Source organism: Cinclus cinclus, chromosome 31 (assembly GCF_963662255.1).
Source record: "Cinclus cinclus chromosome 31, bCinCin1.1, whole genome shotgun sequence".
NCBI lineage: Eukaryota > Metazoa > Chordata > Aves > Passeriformes > Cinclidae > Cinclus > Cinclus cinclus.
In genome coordinates, this window is record NC_085076.1 from 164,218 (window position 1) to 190,162 (window position 25,945).

General features: G+C 52.7%; 1 protein-coding gene across 12 annotated transcripts; it reads left to right on the plus strand.

Moving 5' to 3' along the window:
- Positions 1 to 1,590: 1,590 nt before the first annotated feature.
- On the plus strand, positions 1,591 to 20,386 carry TPM3 (tropomyosin 3). 12 transcript variants are annotated; one of them, XM_062511603.1, is made up of 12 exons: positions 1,591 to 1,719; positions 2,056 to 2,181; positions 7,498 to 7,631; positions 8,450 to 8,567; positions 8,801 to 8,871; positions 10,269 to 10,344; positions 10,818 to 10,880; positions 11,028 to 11,097; positions 12,842 to 12,920; positions 14,740 to 14,803; positions 18,552 to 19,069; positions 19,226 to 19,316. In XM_062511603.1, exons 1-11 carry the CDS (start codon positions 1,606 to 1,608, stop codon positions 18,642 to 18,644), a joined length of 1,008 nt encoding a protein of 335 aa, XP_062367587.1. In that variant the 5' UTR covers positions 1,591 to 1,605; the 3' UTR covers positions 18,645 to 19,069; positions 19,226 to 19,316. The 12 variants fall into 12 exon arrangements, with proteins under 12 accessions (XP_062367587.1, XP_062367590.1, XP_062367592.1 ...); XM_062511606.1 differs by lacking the exons at positions 14,740 to 14,803; positions 18,552 to 19,069; positions 19,226 to 19,316 and adding an exon at positions 17,700 to 17,752 and having other exon boundaries at positions 1,606 to 1,719; XM_062511608.1 differs by lacking the exons at positions 10,269 to 10,344; positions 12,842 to 12,920; positions 14,740 to 14,803; positions 18,552 to 19,069 and adding an exon at positions 9,658 to 9,733 and having other exon boundaries at positions 1,606 to 1,719; positions 19,226 to 20,386.
- Positions 20,387 to 25,945: the final 5,559 nt, after the last annotated feature.

Here is a 25,945-nt window from a genome sequence, read left to right on the forward strand (position 1 = left end):
TGTGCCCTGACATGCCATCCCAGGAGACCAAGCCTGCACTGCCCTGCTCCGGCTTCATCCCAGCCACAGGACGCCTCCTGCTCCAGCACTGCATCCTGAGCACCCCAGTACCGGCACAGTTGTCCAGCAGGCTCCAGGCACTGAGGTGAGGCTGGGCACTGCCTCTGCAGTGGGGGTTATACCTGGGTACCACTCCTGCCCCAGCTCTCAGCATATTCTTTTCTTTTCTTTCTCTTACAGGCAGCAGAGCTCCAGGGTCTTCCCACCTCCATCTGCCCCTGTCTCTGTCTGATATGTTTGATATTAGGTTGTTTTATTGGAAAACCAACTAAATATCAAACATATTCTTACAGCGCCAGGGATGCCCAGCACCAACTTGGCCAGACGCTGCCTATGCCCTGCCTCAGGCAGGGGGACCCTCTGCACCCTGTCCTGCACCTTCTGCTAGTCCTCACTGCCACAATAAAACCTGTCTCCCCATCTCCATGGGACTTGAGAGGGGGAGCCCAGAGCCGTCCTGGGGGTTGGCGGAGGTTTGGGATGGCAGCGGTATCAACGCTTGCCACCTGTCCCCCCGCTCACGCCAGGGATGATGACAATACAAAGGCCTGTGGCCCTGTGCCCAGCACTGCTTCCACTGCCCTGGCATGGGGGAACTATTTATGGAGGTGCAGCCAGTGCTCAGGGCCCTTGGTGGGCACTGTCCCCTCCAGTGCCTTGCTCAGGGTGCTTGAAGCTTCTACCAGGTCTCTGTCTCCCAGGTCTCTGGGGGCTGACCCCTTTAGCCCTCAACATCTGTCTGTGGGTGGGAGCAGCGGGTCTCTTCCATGGGAAATACTAACCGATTTATGGGGCCAGCGGGACCTCTGGGCTGGCACAAGGGGGCTACAGATTACTTGGCAGTGTCACCACTTGCCCTGAGAATTCCTCCCTGCCCCTGGGGAATCTGCTCCTCCAGCTGCCAACAGCATTCTCCACCTCAGCACCAAGCACCAGCACAGCCAGAGCTGGGCTCAGGGCTCAGTGGGCTCCTGAGAGGCTCTGCCGCTGATGCTGGGTGCAGACTCCCCTGCTGCTCCCCGTAGAGCCAAATATTCTTGGCCAAGCCCCTGCTCCCAAAATAAGTGCTAGGATGAGCTTGCCCTTTTCCATGCCACCCCCGGGAAGGGGTAAATGTCAGCCTGGGGCCACCAAAACATCCTAAGCACCCCCACGAAGGCAAATCGGGGGGGCGAGGATTCCATGCCAGTGCTACACGGACCCAGTTCAACATCCTGAGCAAGCACTAGGGTCACCAGCCAGGGTGTCCCATTACATGGGGGGTAGGGGGCACCTGGGACAATGCAGGACCCCCTCTCACAGTCCTGCTGCTTTTTATAACACCCCAGCTGTCCTCAGGAGCCCAAATAAGGCTGTGACCACTGGTAGCCCCCAGGATGCACAATGGATCCAGAGCACAGACTATTTGGGAAGGTGGGGAGGCGGGTCAACCCAAGAAAGGCAAAGCCCCTGTGCTCGGCAGAGCTGATAAACAGTCAGTGGGGCACAGCAACACAGCTGCCCTACCCTCGCACTGTCTGTCCTGCATCCCGCTGCCCACCAAGGATGGAGGCCATCAAGAAGAAGATGCAGATGCTGAAGCTGGACAAGGAGAATGCCCTGGACCGGGCAGAACAGGCAGAGGCTGAGCAGAAGCAGGCAGAGGAGCGGAGCAAGCAGGTAGGGCAGACAGTCACAGCCCCCAGCCCAGGGGTGTTGGGGGCTGGCTTCTGCCTGTGCTGGGTCATGCTGAGCCCAGACGCAACAGCAGGTATGACAGTGCAACACTTGCCGCTGTGCCATAGCTCAAGGGCACCCCAAGGACTGTCTAGGGCTCAGTCCCTGCCAGCTGGTGGGATACGGCGAAGGGACAATGTGGGGCAGAGCTGGTCCCAAGGATGGGGCAGGAAGGATGCCATGGGGCAGAGCTGAACCTGGGATGGGGCAGGCAGGACTCTCTTGGGGTGCAGGGGTTCAGAGTGGTGTTTACCTGTGGTGACACTACTGTCCTTCCAGCTGGAGGATGAACTAGCTGCTATGCAGAAGAAGCTGAAGGGGACAGAGGATGAACTGGACAAATACTCTGAGGCCCTGAAAGATGCCCAGGAGAAGCTGGAGCTGGCAGAGAAGAAGGCAGCGGACGTACGTATGGGGTGCAGGGTGGAAGCTGAGCACTGCCTTTCCCCCCTTCCTGGTGGGACTGCAGCCCTTTCCTATGCCTTGGGAACACAGGAAGGTCCCTGTCCAGCTCAGCGTACTCCCGGTAAAGCTGTGTAGGTATCTAGGAGCAGAGAATGGCCCCGTGAAGGATGAATCCGGAGGGCAGAGCTGGGCAGCGAGCAGCCCATCAAGTGTGGGATATGGGGTCTGTGTGTCCCCGGGAAGCTCTGAGTCACGGCTGGGGGTGGAGAAGCCGAGTTCCGAGAAGGAGGAAGCGGGGGAGAGCCTTCATCCCCCTGCGGGCAGAGGCTCATGGGCTGCGTGAGCACTGTACAGCCCGGCTATTGTTGTCAGCTGTTTCCAGGAAAACAATGGTGCAAGCGGTGCAGGGTTTCACCCAGTTGCCGCTCTCCTGCCATCACGAGGCATGAGGCCCCACTCATCACCTGTCAGGACCTGGCAGTCCTTGTGGGGCCGGGATGTCTCAGGGTCCAGTGTCAAACCGATGCAGCCCATCTTTGACGCAGAGAAGGCAGGAGCCATCCTCTCCCACCGTGCCCGTGGGGAAATGCCTGAGCCCCAGCACAGCACTTGAGCTGCTCTCAACTGGGAGCTCCAGAACCCTGGGACATCTGTCACCCTGCAGCTTTGGTTGTGGGTGCCTGTCACCAGCCCTCCACTGGAATCAGCTTGCATCAAGTGCAGCATTGTAAAGCTCTTGGGAGCCCTTTCCCACGCTCACATCCTTCTTGCCTCCCTCTGCTCCTCCTTGGCTTTTCTCTGCTGTCACCACATCCCCATTTGCTTCCCCGTGGATCCCTCCGTGCACCTGGAACCCCTTTTCCTGGACCATGGGGGTCCCCCAGTTTCCCCCGGCTCTGGGAAATGGAGGAGTTTTGAACCCAAGAGTGTTGAAAGGGCAGAGGTGCCTCCCAGGTTCTTCCAGCTCAACAGAGCCCTTTTGATTCCCATCTCATCCCTGGAAACATGCTATGCCACACCTGCTATCCCAGGCAAATGCTCCTGCAGCATCTACCTGCTTGGCTGCCGAGGGTTTCAGGTCAGCAGCCTGGAGCCTTTCCCTTCCCTTCAGCCTTTCCACATGCCTCAAGCACAGCTGAATAGGCTTTGTGGGGAATGAGAATAACAGGGCCCAGTGATGTGTAGATTGAGATCTTTGTGGGCTCCATGACCTTCTTGACACTGAGGAACACAGGTCCCAGTTCTGACGAATGTTGATCTTCGCAGTGTTATCTGCCCTGCGACAGGAGGGTTTTCACCTTGGCTCAGGCCGTTGCACCATTGGGATTTGGCACAAGGAAACGAAGTGGGAGTCTGGCGGCCACAGCGCTGTTCCTGGGTGGAAGGAAGGAGAAGATCTGCTTCAGAGCTGTGGGGTCCTGGCCGCGGCAGAGTCTGGGGATTCTCCAGGGGTGGCCCCGCGGCGGGGTCGTGCCCAAATGCAGCCCGCGGGGCTGAGGGGCGTCGGGCCACGGAGCGGGGCGGGTGTGAGGGTGGTTGCATGGGGCAGGGCAGGGAAGCCCGCGTGGATCCCACAGGCCCCGTGAGGCTGTGCCTGGACCCTGTGACACATGAGGCCAGTCCCGGCGCCCCCACGCCTATATGGGGCGGGTCCCGGTGCTCCCCCCGGCGCTGGTGCCCATTTCTCGCGTGCTCCCGTCCCACTGGGGCCTATCCCGGTACGTGTCCCCTGCCCGGTGCCGCTGCACCCGTTCCCGCTGGTCACGGTCTCGGTGCCCCCGCCACGCCCCGGGCGCGGCGGCCGCTCCTCATCTCCCCGGTAACGCGCCCGCGGGGCGAGAAGGAAGTGACGTCACTTCCGTCCGGCCGTTCCGGGCGCGGTCCCGGTGTCTGGGGGTGGCGGGGCTGGAGCGGAGGGACCGAGCATGGCCGGGGCCACCACTATCGAGGCGGTGAAGCGCAAGATCCAGGTGCTGCAGCAGCAGGCGGACGATGCGGAGGAGCGGGCGGAGCGGCTGCAGCGGGAGGTGGAAGCCGAGCGCCGCAACCGCGAGCAGGTACCACCGGGGCTGCCGCGCGGGGGCAGAGCCGGACGGGCGGCGCGCCCGGGGCCGGGGGTCGTTCTCAGCCGCGGGAGTGCTGGCAAGATGCCGAGCCAGACCGAAGCGTCCGCTGGGACCGGGGCACTTGCTCTGTGTTCGTGGCTGTCTCTGGGTCCCTAGGACCCGCCCGTGGCGCTGAGCAGACACCGAGGCCGGGGGGGATCGGCAGTATCGTTGCTTCGTTGTTACCGGTGTCCCGGGACGGACAGCAGCAGCGGGGTACCCGGCCGGGGGGAGGGGGAGGCCCCGGCCATCTTGTGCGGCCTCGAGCCCGGAGGTGCGCGGGTAAGATGGAAGGAATGAGCGGGCTCCCTCGGGATGTGGCCAGCGCAGGATCCCTCTGAAGCACTCCCAAACTCCGCATCCTGCCCGGATCCCGGAGAGCAGGGGTCTCCGCTGAGACCGGCGGCCGCGAGGGAAAGACGGGGGCTGGGTTAGGATTGCCTGGAAGGGAGGAGAGAGCAACGACGGCAGGATCTGAGCTGGCAGCGCTCGCGGTCACCGCCGGGTTGGGAACACCGGAAAGGCTGAGGACAGGGATGAGGTGACACGGGCAGCACCTCGAGGTGGCCGGCTCCTTTGGGCCTGGGACACAGGCGAGGCTGGTGGCGTTTTGGGGACAGGGATTGGGGTGACACGGGCGGGTCCTAGCTCGAATCTAAGCGTGACTCTCGTTGAATTTTCAAGGACTTTGCTGTATTCAAAGCGCGAAACTGAGCCCTCCCCCGAGTGCTTGAGTCTTTGTCAGTGACAGCGCTGTGCCACGGCTGGGGATGGGTCGGGCTCTGCTGCCCAGGCCCGTGGCAGAAGCTCCTGCCACTCCCAGGCCTCAGTTGGATCTTTCTTTGCAGCCGCATAAGGAATTCTTCTTGTAATAGCAGCACCATCATGGGTACAGGCATGTTTCTCCCAGCTCCCTGAACCTCCTTCTGGGGAGAGAGCCAGTGCTCCCAGTATGGCACCCAGGGCTTGCCTGGCCCCTGGTCCTGGGGAGTCCTCTTAAATATCTTGGGGGAACAATGGTGAGTCCTGAAGGCCTGCGTGAGCTTCTCATTTGGTTTGTTGGGCTCCAGGTGCTCCCTGGTTCAGGGCTGTCTTCATGAAGGAAGCACGGAATAACAGGATCATGCCACTTTTAGCAGGGGTACCTGAAAGAGTTACCTGAAAGTGTCACCCCGTGCTCTGGGGTGGAATAGTTTACAGTTTCATCTCTATCTAGAGAGAAGCAGCAGAACAGGAGGTGTAAGGGCTCTTCTGCAGCAGGGGAGACGCACTTCCTCAAAATTAAGGGTGGTTTTTGGGTGGGTTGAACACTGCCTGCAGGAAGTCAGGACTAAGTGATGCAGTTCAGCGGATCAAGAAGTGGATGCCCACTCTACTGGTGTGTCTCCATTGCCTGGGAAAAGGAAGGAGGAGGTACTCCACCTCAACAGCTGGTAGCCCCTTTAACAGGGAAAAGATGGGTGTCAGTCTCCTTCCTTCCTGGTTCTGTTTTAAGGTATTGTTGCATTCCTCTTCAGGCAGACCACTTCCCCTTTCAGCGGGGTGGGTGTTGGCTCTGGGCACCAAAGGGGTGTGGGCTTCTCCAGAGCCGGGTGTACCTGCATGGGAACTCCTCTGTCCTCTCCCAGCCTGATCTTGGAACCTGTCAAGGGTGCCTCAGTGCCAGTGGGGGCAGGGGGGGGAGAGCTTGGACAGCCCCCTCTGTGAACTGGACACAACCAGTGTTGGGCCCCACTCTTAACACTGGTGCCTTTCATCACTCTCCTCCTCCCTCCTCCAGTGACGAGTGTGTTGGGAAGGATGCTTTGTTATGTGCAGCTGGGGTATTTGTCTGGCATGTGCCTGTGGCTGGGTCTTTGCAGAAGATCACAGTGCTGCCCTGGAATGGCTGCACTCCTGCCTGCCTTTGTAATCCTGTTGAGGAGCAGGATTCTGGACTCCCCAAGGGACCTCCAGTGGGGTGTCAGGGTCCCTAAAGCTTCTGGGGTCCTGTGGGCTTTGGCTGGAGTTAAAGTGGATGTGTCTGTAAGCAGGGGCCTCGTGGCCAGACAGGTCATGCCCCCAGGGTCCAAAAAAGATTGCAGCAGGTCTCTAGTTGACTGTTTAGTCTGGGTCTGATCCAGAAGAGGAGTGCCACTGAAGGGATTTTCATCTTTGGCCTTGAGGTGCTTTGTTTTCAGAAACACTGAAGGGCAGTTCCTGTCCTCTGTATCTGCCCTGGATGTGTTCTGACTCAATGCTGGAGCAAGCCACAGGGTGATGGCAGTGCTGTATTGCCTTACTGAACACACACAAGCAGCTCTGGCACACAAATGATGAACTGAGCACAAAGCTGCATGGTCTGTGTTCCCCACCATCTCTGTTGCCAGCATAGTGCCATGGGGACTGGCTTGTGGCCTCTTTGAAGGCTGACTAGGACATGGGTTGCAGTGTCTGGGTGGTGGGATGGCCTCTGATCTATGCCAGTTGCTTAAAGCCTCAGTGACATTTCTGGCAAATGTCTGCAGGCTGTCAGCAGTTTCCCCAGCTCCCAATGTGTATGACTAAACCAAGGCAGCTATTGCTGAGGAACAGCCTCCTCGACCTGTCTCAGAACTGGAAAAGGCTTTTGCTCCTTCTCTGGATTGTTAGTGGGTCACTGGCAGGAAGGAAGCCTCAAGCACTGCAGGCTCTCTGCTGGGGCTGTGGGCAGTGCAGCCACAAGCCCTGGGGCTGGGCAGCACCTGTGACCAGCCTAGCCTGCCAGCACCCAATACAGCTTGGCACATCCTTGACGTGTTAATCCTTCTCACCTTGCTGGTGAGAGGGTTTGCCTCAAGCAATGCTCATGTCCAGATCACACCAGTAAACTGACTCTGCTAAGTGGCAGCTGTCACCATGCTCCGGCGTGGTGGATAAACAGGGCTATGATGAATAGCCTGGCAGGATCCTGGCAGCTGCAGAGGCAGCCCTTGGTGTAAGTCATCTCCTTAGTGTTTATGGCTTTAACTGTCAGAGCAGTGCAGGCTCACAGTGAGAAGCCTGCAGGAAGGCTGCTGTGCGGGAAGTGTTGCAGAGCTAAGTGTGCTGCTTGCCTCTGGGAGAGTGGCTAAAGCATCCTGGGTTGGCTTTGGGCTTCTGTGTGCTGCTGCTGACCCAATGGCAGATCTCAGATGCCCTACCTGAGCTGTTAAACCTGCACAGGCTGAGTACCCTCCTCTGCTCCCTCCAGGCTGAGGCAGAAGTGGCATCTTTGAATCGCCGTATCCAGCTGGTAGAGGAGGAGTTGGACCGAGCTCAGGAGCGCCTTGCCACAGCTCTGCAAAAGCTGGAAGAGGCAGAGAAGGCAGCAGATGAGAGTGAAAGGTGAGCAAGGACTCCTGCTTGCACTCTGTCAAACACTCAGGGTCCAGTGCCTTTAGCTTTTTGGGCTTCCCAGAGTGGGGGAGGAGATCCCACATCAAGGCTGGATGTGGGAGTTGGTGCCTGTTTATGAAGAGCAGCTTAAACAATGCGGATGAACCTGAGGCTGCTGATGGCTTTGAGTGTCCTGGAACCTGAGGCTATGTGCCATGTGCCACCATGCATCCCCACCTTCGAAGGAGGAGAGATACATGGGTTCAGGGACACCATTGCCTTGTAAAGGTGGCTGCTGGTGGGGCAGCCTCTCTTCCATCTGCCTCTGTTAGCATGCTCCTTAACTGGCAGATGTCCCCTGACCTGGCATGCTATTCAGAGGGGAGTGGTCCACTTCCAGCTGTCTGATGTGCTTCCTCATGCACACACCAGGAGCAGCCTGACCCAGCTGGTGGCCTACCATAGAGACAGACTTGGCTCCTCCTGCATTCCAGATAGGGAAGTGCTTGGCTTGGCTATGCCGAGTCCCTTAGACAGCTGGGCTTGTTCTCAGCAGCATTGCACTTCCCTTGGCCTGGGAACCCAGTGATCTGCTGGAGGAATGTTCCAAGGAACAGTTAATTCCAAGCAACTGAGTTTGCTGTATTCACATCAGCCCAGCAGCCTCTGCCTTCCTGTGCCACCTTCTGCACTCAGGGGAATCGTGGCTTGTCAGGAAGCACTGTGCTACCAGGGCAGCACTGTTAATGCTCTGAAACCCATTGCACTGCTGGCTGGTCCCAAGATTTTTTTACACATCTTCTCTCCCTGTGCTTGCTTTTGGGCAGAGGCATGAAAGTCATTGAAAACAGAGCTCTGAAGGATGAGGAGAAGATGGAACTGCAGGAGATCCAGCTCAAGGAAGCCAAGCACATTGCAGAGGAGGCAGACAGGAAGTATGAGGAGGTGGGACCTTTGGGTGCTCTAGTATGACTGACTTGGGCCAGGAGAGTTGAGTCCTCTTCTTGCTGACAGCAAACCTAGCAGCAGAGCCTGGCTCTCAAAGAGAGCTTCATCAGTGCTCTGCTTGGCCAAAAGCTTCCAGTGGGTCCTGCAGGCATTCCTTCCATTCACTGCTATGCAGAGCCTGCAGGTGCAATACTATCCTCCTTCATCTTGACTCTGCTTCTCCTTTCCAGGTTGCTCGGAAACTGGTGATCATTGAAGGAGATCTGGAGCGTACTGAAGAGAGAGCTGAGCTTGCAGAGTCGTGAGTAGTCTGCTTGCATGTACCTGGCAGGTCGGCCTCTGCATGGGAACTAACACTGCACTGCTAACCTTGTTACACAAGGCCTGAAGCACAGGGTGGGTTTGCAAGTCTGCAGAGGAAAGGAATGAAAGCATTTCCCTCCTTGAAACAGGATTAGCTCCACCTAGGACATGGAGTTTGTGATGTGATTTGCCTTGGGTGGAGATGCTCTGCTCCTTTGCATGAAGGCACTCCCTAGTCATGGAGGCTGGAGAGCTTCCCTCTCCTCAGCATTCACCAGCACTGCTTTGTGCGTGCAGTCACAAGATCATTCACGTTGCTACAGAGCACAGTACTTGTCCTCAAGTGGCAGAGGCCTTTTGGGTCAGGGGCTGAAGTGGCATATGGGGTGGCTGAGGGCAGAGCTGTGGCTCAGGCTGGTCTCTGGGCCTCTCCAAGTATTTGCAGTAATCACTACAGGCTTCTGCACTACTGAGCAGAAATCTGGGCTTCCTCTGCTCAGAGCGGAGACACAAATCCTTGTGTTTGGATTTCATGTGTCCGGATGCTCTAGCTGATCCTTGAGGAGCTGGTCAGGGCCTTTCCGTGCTCTGGGCCTTGTCTAACACAGTTGGTGTGTACACAGCAGCAGCATCACTGTGCTTCCCGCCCAGACGTGCATGTTGTGACCATGTCTTTTTTGTCTTTCCTCCCACCTCATTTTTTGCTCTGTGGTGGTGTGGTTTTGGTGCTCCTTTTGACCTTGCCCCTACCTGGCTTGTGCTCTTGTGTGACCATCACTAACAGTCATTGCCGGGAGCTGCAGGAGCAGATCAGAGTGATGGACCAGAACTTGAAGTGTCTGTCTGTTGCTGAAGAAAAGGTACTAACCTTTCCCTTCTTGAATCATTAAACCAGAACTCATATGGTCTCCTCAGTACGCTCCTCCCCTCAGCTTAACTGTGTCTCTCTCTCTCTATCTCTCTCCTGGAATATTCTGTCTTCTCTGCCCATAAATATCCTTTTCTGAGTGGTGGTGGCTGTCCTTCTGTCCATCAGAACAGCTTCCCTCCGTACAGCACACTAAACGTGAAGCTTCTCCTTGGAGACTCAAAGTCTGGCAGAAACCTGTGTCCACATCTCACTGCTCAGCTCTGTGCCCCGTGCATGTGCTGGCAGAATACTTCAGACGTGAGCTCGGAGGCAAAAAGAGTACTTGTGTTCTGCACAGGTGCCTTAAAGCAGGCACCTTTCCAGTCTGATCTCAGACAGTCTCCTAAAGAACTTCCTGGTCTTCCCTGCATGTGGATTCACTTCTTGTCTCCTGTCTTTCCCTCCCACTTCTTCTTTTCCCTTTCCCCCCCCCCCCCCCTTCTTCTTTTCCCTTTCCCCCCCCCTTTCCTTACAAAACCCTACAGTAAATGTTCCGAGCTGGAGGAGGAGCTGAAGAATGTCACCAACAATCTCAAGTCTCTTGAGGCTCAGGCTGAGAAGGTAGGGCTGCCTGTCCCAGGGCCAGAAACATTGTTGTGCTAGGAGGGTGTGTAAACAGCAGAGCACCCACTGGGGTGGAAATGATTCAACTGCAGTCTTAAGCAAGCCAGGAGTGCTGTGATTGCTCTGCTGGGAGAGCTAACATATTTCATTGGAGGGCTGTGGGAGCTGGGGTGCAGGAGGCCTGGTTGCCCTTCCTTGCCTTGGTGTAGACTCAATTAGCCAGGATGTGTAAGCTGCTAAAATGTTAAGATGAGAATATTTCTGCATCCAAGTTTGTTTTCCATGCATGTTGTGAGACTTGCCACCTGACCCAGTCCTGTTGGACTTGGGTGAGGAAGTGAACAACTCCCAGTTGGAAGGTTCTCTTGGTATGTGTGCTGCAGTGAGGAGTTTACGTCGCCCTCTGTAGTTGTGGGCTCTATGGAGAGGGAGGTATCTGGGGCTACTGACTGCTGACTCCTTTTCCACAGTACTCTCAAAAAGAGGATAAATATGAAGAAGAGATCAAGATTCTGACTGATAAACTCAAAGAGGTGAGTGACATTGTCAGGATGGCCCAGCTGGGTGAGCTGGCCTCAGCTTGACTGGGAAGAGATGTGAAGGGTGGGATACTCCATGTCCTCGAACTGATGCCCTTTGCCGTAGAGCTATTGTACTAATGGCTTATTTCTGTCTGGCAGGCAGAGACCCGTGCTGAATTTGCTGAACGTTCTGTAGCCAAGCTGGAGAAGACCATTGATGATCTGGAAGGTACATTCTGGGGATAGGAAACAAAGGAATGTGTACTGAGTGAGAAGCTAAGGAGGGCTATTTCTCAGGTAGCTGGAGAGCGGAGAGGCTGCTGTGCTCCTCATTACTTGGAGCATAACTCGACTTGGCCTCCTAGGTGAGGCTTGGCAAGAGTCCTTCCCTGTGCCTCTGCTCTAAAAACAGTTCCTTGGCTGTGCTGCAGCGGGTTTCAAGCTCTTGATCCAGACATCTGGCCTTATTTAGATAGTTGGTGTATTTTGGTAGTGATACCCTCAGGAATGTAACTAGATCCCTGTGCTCCAGCTTAATCCAAGTAATTTAGGAGTCGCATGGGAAAGAAGCACCTGAATTTGTAAGAATTGGTCACAGTAACATCTTTGCATGCAGAACGTCATGCATGTGCTGGCTACTGCAAATGGCGTCTTGCAAGTCAACCACAAGAGTCAGTGAGTCTTGAAACAGTCCCCATGAAAACTCAGACTCCCCAGTGTGAGTCCTGAATCAAGGTTCCATCTCCAGCAATTCAGTACACGGAATAGTCAGCCTGTGCCAAGGTTGGGTTCCTTTCTTCCTCCCATTCCTTCACAGTTCTTCAGGAACACTCCTGAGGACAGCCGTTGCAAAACCTTGCCCCAAGCCACAGGAGGTTTCAGCTGCCTCCCTTAAATCTGGGACTGTGGCCGGATTCTTCTGTGGATTGCTGTGGCTGGAGTGGTGGTGCTGCTAAACCAAGACCCTTACAGGTCTCCTACCTTGGCCGCAGCTGTGCCTTTGTGATCTTTTAGTGACAGGTCTTAGAGATACAAAGCACCATCCTACTGTCTGAAGTCACTCTGGAGGCTTATTACCTAGAAATAGCAATGGTGTCAGCTGAGCTGTTCCAGAACTGCAGCCAAGCAGCAATCTAAGCGACCTCATGATCCAGGACAAGCTTTTATTTGGAACTGCAAAAAGTCCTCCAAGTCCCTGCATGCTGCCCTTGAACCCTGTTGATTGAGAGTTGGCTCTGGTCTACAGCCTTGCTGCTGAAGTGACCTAGTTTAGGACAACTGACAAAGTTCTCCGGGCTCTGCAAGACTGTTAACAGCATGCCCAGCTGTACTATAGCCCAGGCAGCCAGAGCTGGAGGAGCCTGTGCCAGCTCTGCAGGGCTCAGGGATGGATCACCACAGTTCCTTCCTGGAGTCAGAGAGTTGCCTGTGTGCTCCATTATCTGACAGAGAACTCTGGTGTGGCCAGTTTGCTCTCCCACCTCACTGCAGGATTAGAATTTCCTCTGTTACCCAGCTCAAGTACATGACTGATTTCTCCCAAGCCAGTCTTTGCATTGAGACACAGGTGAGAACAAAGCACCTCAATTATCAGCGCTCTCCTTAGGTATAACAAGCTTCTCCCTAAGTGGATGGAGTTGCCTTTCCTGCTGCTCCTCCTGATGCTGGTTTCTGCTGACCTAGCTGGACAGCTTGTTTTTACAAGGTGATGTGGTTTGAGTGCAGAACTTGGCTCTGCTGCCCTTGGAGCTGGATTGCAATCCTGGAAGGCACTTGCAGGTCAGTTGGTCCTCAGGCTGCTGGAACCCTCCTGTTCATTGTTGGGGATAAACACAGAGTTGCAATGGCTCCACATCTAACTTCATTTGTTTTGTTTGTGACTCCTGTCCTGCTTTTCCTGCCCCAGAGTCCCCAAAGAACTCCTTTGCCTTCCCTCATTATTTTCCTTTTGTTCTCCTCCTAAACTCTTCTAGATGAACTCTATGCCCAGAAACTGAAGTACAAAGCAATTAGTGAGGAACTGGACCACGCCCTGAATGACATGACTTCCATGTAAATATGAGCTGGCTGGCGTTCGCCTCTCGCTTCAGCAGGCTGGACTGCCAGTGCTTGCTTGGTTTGCTGTGGTTTCCATAGTTGGAGAATTGATGGCACTGTGCCGTCCAGGTTACTTCTACAGATCTTCCCAAGGTGCCCCAAAATGCTGTCCTCTAACTCTAGGTCCTTGTGATCTGCATGTGTAACCAAGTGCTGTGCTGGCCTGAAAGGGTTCTGACTTAAATTTGAGTGCAATTCCCATTTCCACAGGGAAAGGCTTTCTCAGGAAATGTGGCTTTGTCATCTGCTGGAGCCACTGGGCCATGGTCTCAGGATTCCTTCTGGAAGAGGCTGTGGATAGTGCTCAGGTGGATTCCTTTGGAATTGCTCCAGTAGGCTTGAGATGGGCCAGATCATGAACTGATCTGTGGAAGTAGCTGAACTTGTGTGTTTCTGCAACTTCGCTCCTCAGCTTCGTGTTCAGATCTGCAGTGGGTGCTGCTAACACTGCTCAGTCTGGTCCTTGCACTAACCCAGGAGAGGCCAGGTCCTCACCTCATAGAGAAGAGCCTTAACATGAGTATCCCAAAGTTCCCTAAGTAGAGTTTGCTGTGCACAAACACTGAAGCTTCTCTTAAAATTAGTGTCTCCTTCTGTCTCATACAGATAAGTCTTGTGATTCCAAACTCCGCTTTGGATTTGTCTCTCTGCTTGGTGGCTTGTTCTGCATCTGCACCCAGCATTCACGCTCTCTTCGTCTCACTCTGAATTCCAGTACCTTTTTCCAGTTACTGTGCACAGGGCATCCTTGGGAATGGGTGCTGTAAAGATATGGAAGCAGCAGCAGCCCCCCAGTTCTGCTTCACTTGCTCCCAAACAAAGCTCCCTGTGTGTGACCTGATGTGCCAGATACAGCCTGCTCTGAGGGGCTGCCCTTTCCATGTTGGGGGAGCTGGGAGGATGTTGTTCTCATCTGCATATCTTGCGTGGAGCCATAAAGCTCTTTTTGCATTTCTCTTGCCTCTTGCTCGAGCATGATGTCACCTTTTTTAAGGAAAATTGTTCTTGTATAAATGGCTGTTGCTTTTGAGAAATGGATTTTTAGTGACCACTTGCTGCTTTAGAGTAACTGTTTCAGCATTACCTTCAAACCTGTGTCACCCTTGGTGGAGCACAGAGCACAGACCTCACCAGCATGCTAGATTTTTCTTTGAGGTGTGTTACTGGCTCCAAGATGTGATAGCAGCTCTGCAGACAGGGCCTGTGGGGTCAAATGGGAGGTTCGGGTTGCAGCAGGAGGCCCTGGAGCTTTGCCTGACTGAAGACACTCATTCCTGCCTGCTTTGGCCTGTTCGCCGGCACCAGTTGCTAAATGCTGGCTTGCAGTGGGAGGTCACACACCTGATAGTCATTAGCCAGGGTATGGAAGCCAATAAATACTGTGTGAGCTCTGGCTGGTCTCCACTGGGACAGAACTGGTTCAGTGTGCGGTGCTGCCTGTGCCAGGGGGTGGGTTGTGTGGCCTCTTGCTTCAGGAATGAGAAGGCACTGCAGCAGGGCTGCGAGCATCTGATCCAGGGAATCTTTTGCAAAGCTCTCCCCTCCTCATGCAGGGGCTGAGGGCTGCAGGATCCTTCTAGGAGTGTGGCATGGAGCTTCCCACTGAGCACTGCCACTGGCAGTGGGCTGTGAATGCCTGGCGTGTGTCACTAGTGCCACTGTTGCTAGCTGATCTGGTATGATAAACACTGGTCAGCCTCTCAAAATGGTATGTGCTGCCTCATGGTGGTTGGTCAAATACTTTTTCCTTTCTGGATCGGTTCATCTGCCACAGTGCCCGAAGAGCCCTTCGTGAGCAGAGTTCTGATGACATGGGACACTTCCCGTGGCTTTCTCAGGTTTGTGCCCTTCTGGTCTCCACATGACAGCACTGGCAGTCAGGATAATCTAGGCATACTCACCTGTCCCAATCTTTGGTGGCAGGTCTAGGTGGGGAAGGGAGGAAGCATTCAAGGAATTTCAGAGTGTGGTCTGACTGTCCTGGGATGTGGGGCAGTAGCTGTGCCTTGTAAGCAGAAAACAAAAACACAGAACTCTTCAGTAACCCAATAGCAGCTGGAGTTGAGGATCTGGATCCTGTGGGAGGGGCAGGGCTTTTGTAAATGTGAAGACTTCCAGTCCAGTGTTCCATTGTCAGCTCTTAAGACATCAGGGATGTCATCATTGTCTGTCAGTATCTGAAGGGAGGGTGTCAGAGGATGGACCAGGTTCTGCTCAGTGGTGCCCAGCAGTAGGACAGGCAACACATAGAAACTGATGCCCAGGAAGTTCCACCTGAACATGAGGAAGAATTTCTTTCCTATGTTGGTAACTGAGCACTGAGCAGATTGCCCAGAGATGGTGTGAAGTCTCCCTCACTCGAGATATTCCGGAACGATTGGGACACAATCCTGTGCGATGTGCTCTGGGATAACTCTGCTTGAGCAGGGAGGTTTGACCAAATAACCCACAGTCCCTTTCAATCTCACCCCTCCTGTGATTGTTAGGGCAGCCTGCCCTCTGAAAGTGCCTCTCTCCTCACAGGGAGGTATAGTTGAATCCTGACTCTTGCTTTGGGGAGCTGATGGCTCTGCTCTACACAGTGGTGTTCCCAGGAATGTTATCTAAGGCTGGGATGTGGCAGGCCCTTTCCCTACTCATCTGGAAGGAATCCACTCTGGGTGGTGGATGGGTATGTGGGTGGGTGATGCAATGGTTACCCTGGGAGGTTTTGGAGACATCTGGTCTGACTGGATTGCTGGGCTTGTAGAGACTGGTTACTGTGAGTTGTGCTGTGATGTGGGAGTGCTGCAAACATAGGTTAACTGTCCAGGAAGGCCAGGTCCTGGAGCCCCCCACATTATGGGGCTCCCTGAGTGGCAGGGATAGTTGGTGAGGCTGCTCTGGGGTTGGGCAGAGAAGGGAGCAGGCCAAACATGACGTAGCTGCTGCAGACCTGGGCAGGCGTTCTATGTGGAGAAGCTGTTCCTGAAGTCTGAGAAGTTTAGTCATGCTAAACACTCCAGTCTGCTACCTTGTGTGGGTGAATCATCAGGTCCCTGTACACAAACAGGAATGTTTGCTTGGAAGCTGTGAGGTGTTGCACCAAGTCCGCCTGAGCACAGTTCATTCTCATCCTCTGCCACTCAGGAGACCCAGGACCAGCCTGGATCACTTGGTTCTAGGGACTGGCATTGGTGCTTCTCAGAGCCAGCATGAAGCCAGAATCCCTCACAGCAATAGTAGCTGTTGTTCAAGGCATGGGGCAGGATGCCTTGTACCCACAACTTCCTTCAACTTCCAGACTGTGGCAGGACAAAAATCATTGTCTTCTCTGCCTGTTCCTTGGTCCCTTGGTGGCTTTAAAGAAGGGACAATCAATCAGCATAACTGCACTCTCCTGCAGAGTGAGGTGCAGTTAGAGCGGGTCCTGAGGACTGAGAGAAGCTGAGAGTGAAGCTGAAGTTGAGCTTCCCCCTCTCTGTGCAGATGTTACCCTGGAGAGACTGAGATGAGACTCTGGGGAGGGTGACATGCTTTGGCTGCTCCACTGTAAACCACTCGACTTTCTGGAATTTTACTCAGCTAGGTCTTGTTCAAGAGCAAAATATTCTGAGATTGAAAGCAATGAGGAATGGTGTAGCTCCCTGTCAGGGGGGTGCCTGAGTGTCCCTAGGACCTCATAGTACAAGGATTAGAGGGGAAGCCCAAGGCCGAGGGTGTGCTCTAGGCTCACTCCTCCAGCAGAGGCATCACACTGTGTGTCACTGCAGGTGGTGCTGGTCGGTTCTGCCAGGCTGTAAGATGGTGTGTAAGGCTTTTTCACTGCCTGGAATTCCCCTAAGTGCAGAAATTGGAGCTGTCAGCCTGGGAGGACTCGGCCCATGCAAATGAGCAGGGAGAGATGCTGAATGTGTTGTCTGTAGTGGCTGGTTGTGGCTGACAGGCTGTGTGGCCAGATGTTGGCCACCCAGCCCTGAGAAGTGGAAAGGGACCTGGAAAGGGACCAAACGTGCTGATGAGCATGAGTGCTTGGCATGAGCTTCGAGGATGTGTGTGGCTACTAGACCTCTGTGGGGCTAATAAGGACAGAGACTGGAGAGGCCACAGCTACAGAGGCAGTGGCAGCTTGTGCCCTGCTCCTGGAGTTGTTCTGGGCAGATGTAAAAGAGGACCCTGTGCTCCAAAAATTCCTCTGTCCTGTACCTGAAGCAGTTGCTGCCCCCGGTCCTATCTGGGTTGTTAGTGTGGCACCAGGCATTGTTCTCAGAGGAGGGTCCTCCAGGCCAGGGATGAGATGCTGTCATTCTCAGTTCTTCTGGTGTGCATGTCCTGCTGTTCAAACCCTGTCAATCCCATTGCAGTGTGGTGTGGCTCCCTCTGGAAGCTATTTCTGGTACAGCTATGGCAGGACTCATTTCTGCAATGTGCTCCTCAGGCCTAAAGCACATCCCAGATCTCTGTCCTTGCTGGGTCCAGCCCAGCCCTGCAGGCTCCTCATCTGAATGTCTCTTCCTTTCTTTGCCTTTGCACGTCTTTGGCAACACTTTCACTTCTGCCCACACTTGGTTTCCTCTGTGATCTTTCCGAGCTGAAGCACAAGTTAGAGAACCTTTGGGAATAGCCCAGGCTGTCCTCAGAAGTACACATTATGGAGACAGCTTTTTGGATGTGCTCATCTTGGTGCTCTACTAACCTTCCCTTTCTCTCTTTTTCTCTCTTCCTCTTGTTTCCCTTATCCTGTCACTGCTGCAGAGCGCCTGTACAGCCAGCTTGAGAAAAACCGACTGCTCTCTAATGAGCTGAAGTTAACGCTGCATGATCTGTGTGACTGAGAAGGGGCCCACTAATCCCATTAAACAAGCTTATTTCGACCACCAGTGCTGTGGACCACAGTGAAATCTGATCATTAAGACTGGCAGGCTTGCGAATTTTATGCAATTGCTGCTTTTTAATGAGGCACTTGGATTTATCCTTTAGTTTATTTTTAAGCATTTTTTTTTTTAATATATAAAGGTAACCTCCTCTATTCTTAGTGAAGTCACCCCCAGACTTGGCTGATTTTTGAGCAGTCTTGTTTGCTTGTCTAGAGGGTCTTGCCTGGCTCCTCCATGGAACCAGAATAGCTGCACCCCCCCAAATGAGGGGTGGGGTGAAGTTAGACTTGCGTCTGCTTGAAGCTGCCTGTCAAGTGCTAAAACTTAATTGACTATTAGCTGAATGACTGTAGGATTTCCTGATGCATGGAACAATGGCTTCTACCAATAAATGACTGGCCCTGTGGTCTGTGAGACACTGCACACCTGTAGTACATTCCTATCTAGGGGAGTCCTAACTGAGAAGGTTTGGGGGCAGCAGTGACTTCCCAGGCTTGACCCTAGTGCAGCTACAGAGCCCTGAAATGGGTTGGGAAAGCTCACAGGCATCTTCACAGCAAATGCCAAAATGCACAGCCTGAAGCTGTGTCCTGGGGGCCTGCAGGGAGTATTTAAATGCCCGTTCCTCGTGCTCGAGGAAAGCTGTTCCCTCTCTGCACAATTTCTGGCCCTGGGGAGGTTGGGAGTAGCTTTGGGAATCTGCCGGTACCTAAAGGACATTTTTCTACAGCCTGTGTATCCAGCGTCCCAGCGTGTGGATGTCTCCAGTGATATGGGTGGGCTCACCTTTGGAGTAAAGCCTACTAAGAGCACTAGCTGCTGATCTGCTCTCCTCCTGGCTTAAGGAACATGTGAGAATTGACTGCACAGCTGCCTGTAGTGTCGGCCAGGGTGCAGCTCCCTCACTCCTCACTCTCTGCCTGTCACTGCCCCAGCTCCTGCCCCACTGCCCTCCAGGCTGGCGGTCTGCTCCATGCTGCTGGGCTTGGCATCCCTGCCCTGTGCTGAGGGGAAGAGCGGCACAACCAGCTGTAGTTCCAGGGGTTGGTTTTCAAGTATGTGTTGCTCTTGGGTGCCTTGCTGGGCCACGTGTGTCAGCTGTGGAGGTGTGGAAGCCTGGGAAGAGCTGGCTGCAGTCAGAGATGCCTGCGTGTGAAACACTGCCTAGAACTTTGGCTAAAGGTGCACCATGGCCATACTGACTGGGAGCACCAGCAATGTCAGCGGCAAGGGCTGCACACAAGCCAGGTAACCTCAGAGCTTCCAACTGCACACAGCCAGGCACTCCAGTCCCAGGATCGCTGTGGCAGTGTGTGGGGAAGGGGCTGGCACAAGGTTTCTTTGGCAAAGGATTCTCAGTTGCTTGGTGCTGATTTGTAACTCTTGGCTCTTGCTTCCTGCCAGATAAACTGAAATCCACCAAAGAGGAGCATCTCTGCACGCAAAGAATGCTGGACCAGACCCTGCTAGACCTGAACGAGATGTAACGGAACCTGCCACTGCCTCCACCATGTGATGCCAGCCCAGCTGCTGCTGCCCTCTAACCCTGGGACCAGAGTTTACTTTCTGTTGCCAACTTGACCAAACACAAATCTCCTTTATCCAGGGTTAAAGGCCACCAGGTTGGGCAGAGCTTCAAACAGCATCATTAAGGGAAAAAAACAATGCAATAATGTTTGGAGAGCATGTTTGAGATGTACACATTTTGTAACTGCCTTTTTTGTAGCAACCATTGTAAACATTCCAAATAACGTGAGGCTGGTGAGCTACACTTCAAAGCTCTTGGCTTTAAAATTTGGTATTAACCTTCTGTTAATCAGCTCTGGGCCACCCTGCTTTGGCAGGACAGGAAACTGATATGATGGTTCTGGCTGCGAGTCAGAGTAGCCAGGCTAGGGATGAAAGCCTGTTGGGAAAACTTCCTTTCCAGGAGCTGTTTGCCAAAAGCACAGTTCAGTTTTTTCAGCTTTAAGGTAACTCTGAGTTAGGAAGGAACAACTTGGGTGAAAGGCATCTTTATTTGGGTTTGTTTTTTTGTTTTGTTTTGTTTTTTAAGCCAAGCTATCTGAACAATTGAACCAGTTGAACCTTCACAGGGATTGTGTCCCTTCCCCTCTACACCTGAAGGGCTTAGAGAAGCCACTGTTTCTGTAACTCATTGCTACCCTGGGGCTGACTTTGCCTTCACTAAGTGCTGATGCACCAAGCTTCACTGCTCATCACTGGGTTACACTTAACAGCTTAAGTACAACAGCCTTGTGTTCTTGGAGAAGTGTTTTTGCCTACCTGGAGGGAGGGAGCCAAGCCTTCCCTCCTGCCCAGGACTGCTCTTACTGTCTTAATTGAGTACAAGCCTTCTTGCTGTGCATTGCTGATGTGTCGTGGTTGTGAGGTATGAGTGTGGCAATGTCACACTCACAGCGTGCAGCTTGTGGTTTGAGCATGCTGCTTGGTTGTAGCAGTTTTTGGGGCCAATCTGGAGACAAAAACCCTATCCAGTGTTTTGATACTAAATTGAAAAATTGTGTTACTGTCTTTTGAAATAAAAACTGATCCCTCCACATGGCTGCTGGCTGCAGAGCTTTACTATGTGAGCTTGTGGGGGATGAGGTGGGGATGAAGACTGGTGTATGTGCCCGTGCCTTGGTGGTGAGGCCAGGCGTAGGGTAAGTAGCACTTCCCAGGGCAGGAGTGCAAAAGCAGGACTCTGGTGATGAGTTCCTCAGTCAGTTTGGAGATTACACAGTTGGGTGGAAGTGTTAATCTGCTGGAGGGCAGGAAGGCTCTGCAGAGAGATCTGTACAGGGTGGATTTGTGCGGGAGGCAGTGGTGTGAGGGTCAACAAGGCCAAGTGCCAGGTACTGTCTTTGGGTCACCATAACCTAGTGCAGTGCTATGGATGTAGGGAAAAGTGGCTGGAGAGCTGGAAAACGACTTGGGCTGACAGCAGCTGCACATAAGCTAGTGGGTGCCCAGCTGGGCAAGAAGCCAAGGGTACCTGGCCTGTACCAGCCATGGTGTGGTGGGACCGGGGCAGTGCCTGTCCCCTGTGCTGGGCACTGATGAGGAACCACAAACTTTGGGGTCAGTTTTGGACTCCTCATGACAAGAAAGACTTTGCGGGGCTGGAGTGTATCCAGGGAAGGGAATGGAGCTGGGGAAGGGGCTTGAGTACCAGAAGCAGCTGCAGTAGCTGGGAAAGGGGCTCAGCCTGGAAAAACGGAGACTTCAGGACCTCCTCACTCTCCACAACTCCCTGACAGGAGGATGCAGCCACGAGGGAGTAGGCTCTGTTCCCAGTGAACAGGGACAGGACAAGAAAAAATGGCCTCAGGTTGTGCCAGGGGAGGTTTGTATTGGATATTACAGAAAATGTCTTCACAGGAAGGGGGCTGGACCCCACAGGCTGCTCCATCCAATCTAGCCTTGTACACTTCCAGAAATGGGGTAGTCACAGCTGCTCTGGGCAATCTGTGCCAGGGCCTCACCATTCTCACAAGGAAAAATTTCTTCCCAATATCCCTGTATTGTTTTTGCACAGCCTGGTTTTTGGTAGCGGGGAGTCACAAAGATGGCTCCTGTGAGGAGCTGCTGGAAGCTTCCACCAGGTCCAGCAGAGCCAATCCCTGATGGCTCTGAAGATGTACATGCTGCTGGCCAAAACTGGCCCAATGAGAGGTTGGTAATTCCTCTGTGATGACATATTTAGGAATTAAATCAAAACAAAGTCACACAGTTTTCTTCTAGTCAGAGATCAGAAGGTGAGATTAAGTGAGGGAAAACATGGAGACACCAAGGTCAGTGGAGAAGGAGGGGGAGGAGGTGCTCCAGGTGCCAAAGCTGAGATTCCTCTGCAGGCCATGGTGAGGACCATGGTGAAACAGCTGTGCCCCCACAGGCCGGGGGATCCATGGGGGATGCAGAGATCCATGCACAGCCCATGGGGGAGGTGCCCATGCTGAAGCAGGTGGATGCCTGGAGGAGACTGTGATCCAGTGGAAGACCCTGCGGAGAGAGAGGGTCCCTGCTTCCAGGCTGGAGCAGCCTGTCCTTGGAGGACTGCAGCCTGAGGGAAGAGAGACCCCCATTGCAGCAGTTTTGGAAGAAATGTCTGCTTGAGGGGGGAATTCACGTTGCAGCAGATGCAGTAGGACTGCTGCTCGTCAGAGTGGACCCATGTTGGAGAAGTTAATGAAGAACTGTCTCCCGTGGGAGGGACCCCACAGTCTCACAGGGGAAGGACTCCTCTCCCAGAGCAGTGGATGAAACTCTTTGTGATGAACTGACCCAAAACCTCCCACGCCCTGTTTCCCTGCACTGTCAATGGGAAGTAGAGAGGGGCTGGGGGGGTGGGGAAAGAAGGTGGTTTAAGGGCTTGTTTTACTTCTCCTTATCCTCTAATTCTCTTAGTAATAAATCCACTTTGCAACCTTAACCTGAGCCTGTTTTGCCCTTGAAGTGGCAAATCTCGTGACTGGAGTGGATTGCCTTAATTCATTAAACCCTTTGTCAATATTTTTTTTTCTCTTTCCTCTGTCCAGCTGTGGCAGGGGAAAGTGAAAATGTAACTCCCCTGGGTGCTCGGCATTGGGCCAGTGTCAAACAATGACAATCTCATCTAACCCTGCCCTCTGGAAGTATGAAGCCATTTCCCCTTGTCTTGGCATTCCAGGACAAAGAGGAACGACTTGTACGAAGTCCCTCTCCAGCTTTGTTGGGACCCCTTTAGGCACTGGAAAGCTGCATGATCTAGGGAAGCTTTGGAGAGCAGAAGGGACCATCTTGAAAAAAACCCAAATCCTGAGCTCAGGGTCTTCCATGGCTGTGGCTGTGAGGCAGGAAGCTCTCACCTGGTTTAGTAGCCTGTCAGTCCAAGAGGCTGCTGCAAATCTAACACAGAGTGGGGCTGAGGGTCTGTTGTCCTGCCTGTGCTGGACAGCGGGACACAGGGTTGTGTAGTCAGAACAGAAGGGCTGTTTTCTGACCTCCTACTGTTGACTGGTGTCAACACCAAAACCTGGAGTAGAGAGCCCGTCACCTGAGGGACAGTCAGCTGCTTTTACAGAATTAGAACCTGCCCGTAAACATTATAACTTAGGACACTGCTGTCACTGTGTTGTGGCACCTTGAGGGTCTTGTGTTCCTCCTGCAGTTCAGAGGTGAGGATGGGCACTGTACAAGCTGTGTGCCTGGCACAGCATACTCCTCTCTTTGTTCATCACGCTCCCTTCAACACAGAGTTCCAACTGGATCGAATCTCCCAATGAGTCTCCATCCTCTTTCTTAGGTATGACCAATCCGATTTGTAGTAAAAGAGACTGTAAAGTCAAATAGGACATTTTGAAGCCTGATTCCAAGTTTCTCCAAATGCTTCAACTTCCCTGAGTAGTTACCTGAGTGCTCTGAGAACATCCCTATTCTCTTTTGATAACATGAAAAGAACGAGAGAATTCCTGCACAACCAGGATGTTAGCCCATTTGCTCTTCCTAATGGCAATGTGTTGCAGAAGCTGGATTTTTAGGAAAAGTAAATTATAAGCTCAATTATAAATCCCTTATGTTGCCTTTTTCTTCAGGAATATACTCTTTCTTTGTAATTGCATCCATCCCATTGGCAGTGGACAGCTCAGTCTTAAGGCAGAAGCAGCTTGCACATTTTCTAATGCAGTGATTTGAAAACTGAAGCTGGCATTTCTCTACTTGATGGGCTTCTCTCTAAATCACACTAGTTAACTCAACTGCATACTAACAGAAGTGGGTCCTGGAGCTGGGAAAGCCTATGTCAGGATTGCCTACATGGGACTTCTATGCTGCTTGCTGGTTTTTTCATCGTGGAGTGTTTGGATTCAGGAATAGGTTGACAAGTGATTCGGATACTTAGAGGATGAAGAATGAGAACACTTCTGCTTCAGTCTCTGATTCCTGCCATTGCCCTTTGCCTGTCCTCTGTTCCTCACTGAAATCTGGGCTCTGGCAACAGGAGATGTGTCTGTTACAGAAATCAGCATTGCTGCCACTCATTGCTCCGGGACAAAGTCTGATGCAACTTTCACGTTTCCAAGACAATTTAGGATTGCTTCTACTATTAATCTACTATTAAGATTAACAACTTCTAAAAATAGAGTTGCGTTTCTTAATGAAAACCATGTTACCAAGTTATTGTTGATGGCTCTTGAGAGCAAACCTCGTGTTTTATTTCAGGTTGCACCATCTGTGCAGAAGACGGGAGGACGCAGGAAGTGAAGCTGTGTGTGGTGGCTATGTAAGTTCATGACACCAAAGTGTATTTATCTGATGGGAATGTGTGTTTACTTAACAGAGAGCAGCTGCCAAATGGAGTGCTATGGGTAATTGTGCTACAGATTTTAGCACTAATAAGGAAATGAGAGAGTGGGAAGGGACTTAACCCTCACTGTGATGTTATCTCAGTCTCTCCCTCACACAAAATTCTATTCCTTTATATTCACCAAAAAATCCTCTGTGTGACAAATCACTACAGAAATGGAAAATCCTGGGAGTATTTTTGGAAACTGCACTGGGTTTTCCTTGGAAGGGAACACACTGTCCACTGATTTCTGCCAATTCAGAGAACCTGAGAATAACTCACCATTGTAAAACAGAACTGTTTTCTGTTCTGTAGGTAAGAAGCAAAGGTGGTAGTAATTTTCTTTATTTTTTTTTCTCTAGTGTCTTAGGTCATATAATAACACTATTGTTCACATCTCTGTGAAAAAAACTGCTCTGTGCTTCAGGTAATGCCATATTTCATAGAGTTCAAAGACTCACAGACTGCTTTGGGCTGGGAGGGACCTTAAAGATCAACCCATCCCTCCCCTTTGCCATGGGCAGGGACACCTTCCAATAGACAAGGTTGTTTCAAGTCCCTGAACATTTCCAGGAATGGGTTAGTCACAGCTTCTCTGGGCAAATTGTACCAGGACTTCACCACCCCTACAGGAAAAAATTTCTTCCCAATATCCCATCTATCCCTGCCCCCTGGCATTGGGAAGCCATTCCCCCTGGCACTGTATGCACTTGTCCAAAGTACCTCTCCAGCTTTGTTGGAGCCCCCTTAAGCCCTGGAAAGGGCTCTAAGGTCTCCCAGAGCCTTCTCTTCTCCAGGTGAACACCTCCAGCTCTCCCAGCCTGGCTCCAAAGCACAGGAGCTCCAACCCTTGGAGCAGCTCTGTGGCCTCTGGACTCACTCCAGCAGCTCCTTGTCCTTCTTCTGTTGGGGACCCCACAGCTGGAGGCTGCTCTGCAGGTGGGGGGATCTCACCTGAGCACAGAAGAGGGGCAGAATCCCCTCCTTTACTTGTTGCCCATGCAGGGAGATCAGCCCAGGACAGTGTTTGCTTTCTGTGCATTGGTCTGCCAGTGCACATTCTCTATAAGGTTTCCATAGACAATTCTTTCTGCAGCTCCTGTAGCTGTGAACTAACTCCAAGAGGTCTCAGAAATATGAGAAACCAGACACTTGGATAGAAAGGCCAAGAAAAATTGATTTACAGCAGCAGCTCTTGAACTTTGCTCTGACACTGGAGCAGGGGCAACTCACACAAGCCATGTGCAACATGGCCTCTCCTTAACTCACCAGGTTCAAGTCCCTGCTGCACTCACTCTGCCAAGTAGTGCTCTTGCAAATGATTTCCAGGCAAAGTTTTCAAGTGAAGGTGTGCTGGGACCACTCCCCAACAGTGAATTTTAGATGTATTTTTTGAAGCTGATGAAGCTGTTGAGCAAGTTGTTCTGTGCCAACTGGCCTCAGCACCTGGCAATGTAAATTAAATGTGTTCAGGAACTATGAATGTAGTCACAGACTCCTGTCTCTGATTTTATTGTCCTAGTTTGAAAGACAGGTATTTGCTAAGAAAGGCAGAAGCCTCCCTTTGAAATGAAAAAAAGTGTGATCCCTCCTCCCCACAAATTATTATAATTTTGGAATTAAGGGAGCTCTCAGGCAAAGATATGGGGGTAGGAATAACAGTTCTTTACTAGTATATCTAACACGACAAACAAGAACAACAACAGCTATGAAATTACCCACAAACAGAACAGTAACTCAATCCCAGTGTTTTCTGGCTGCAGGCACCTTTTCCCTGAGCTGCAGTTCCCGGTGCTGGG

Excerpts from the sequence above, each read along its gene's own strand:
- TPM3 (XM_062511603.1), top strand. The coding sequence starts at position 1,606 with ATGGAGGCCATCAAGAAGAAGATGCAGATGCTGAAGCTGGACAAGGAG. Across the intron at positions 1,720-2,055 it reads CAGAGGAGCGGAGCAAGCAG|CTGGAGGATGAACTAGCTGC; the intron begins GTAGGGCAGACA and ends CTGTCCTTCCAG. Across the intron at positions 8,568-8,800 it reads CAGACAGGAAGTATGAGGAG|GTTGCTCGGAAACTGGTGAT; the intron begins GTGGGACCTTTG and ends TCTCCTTTCCAG.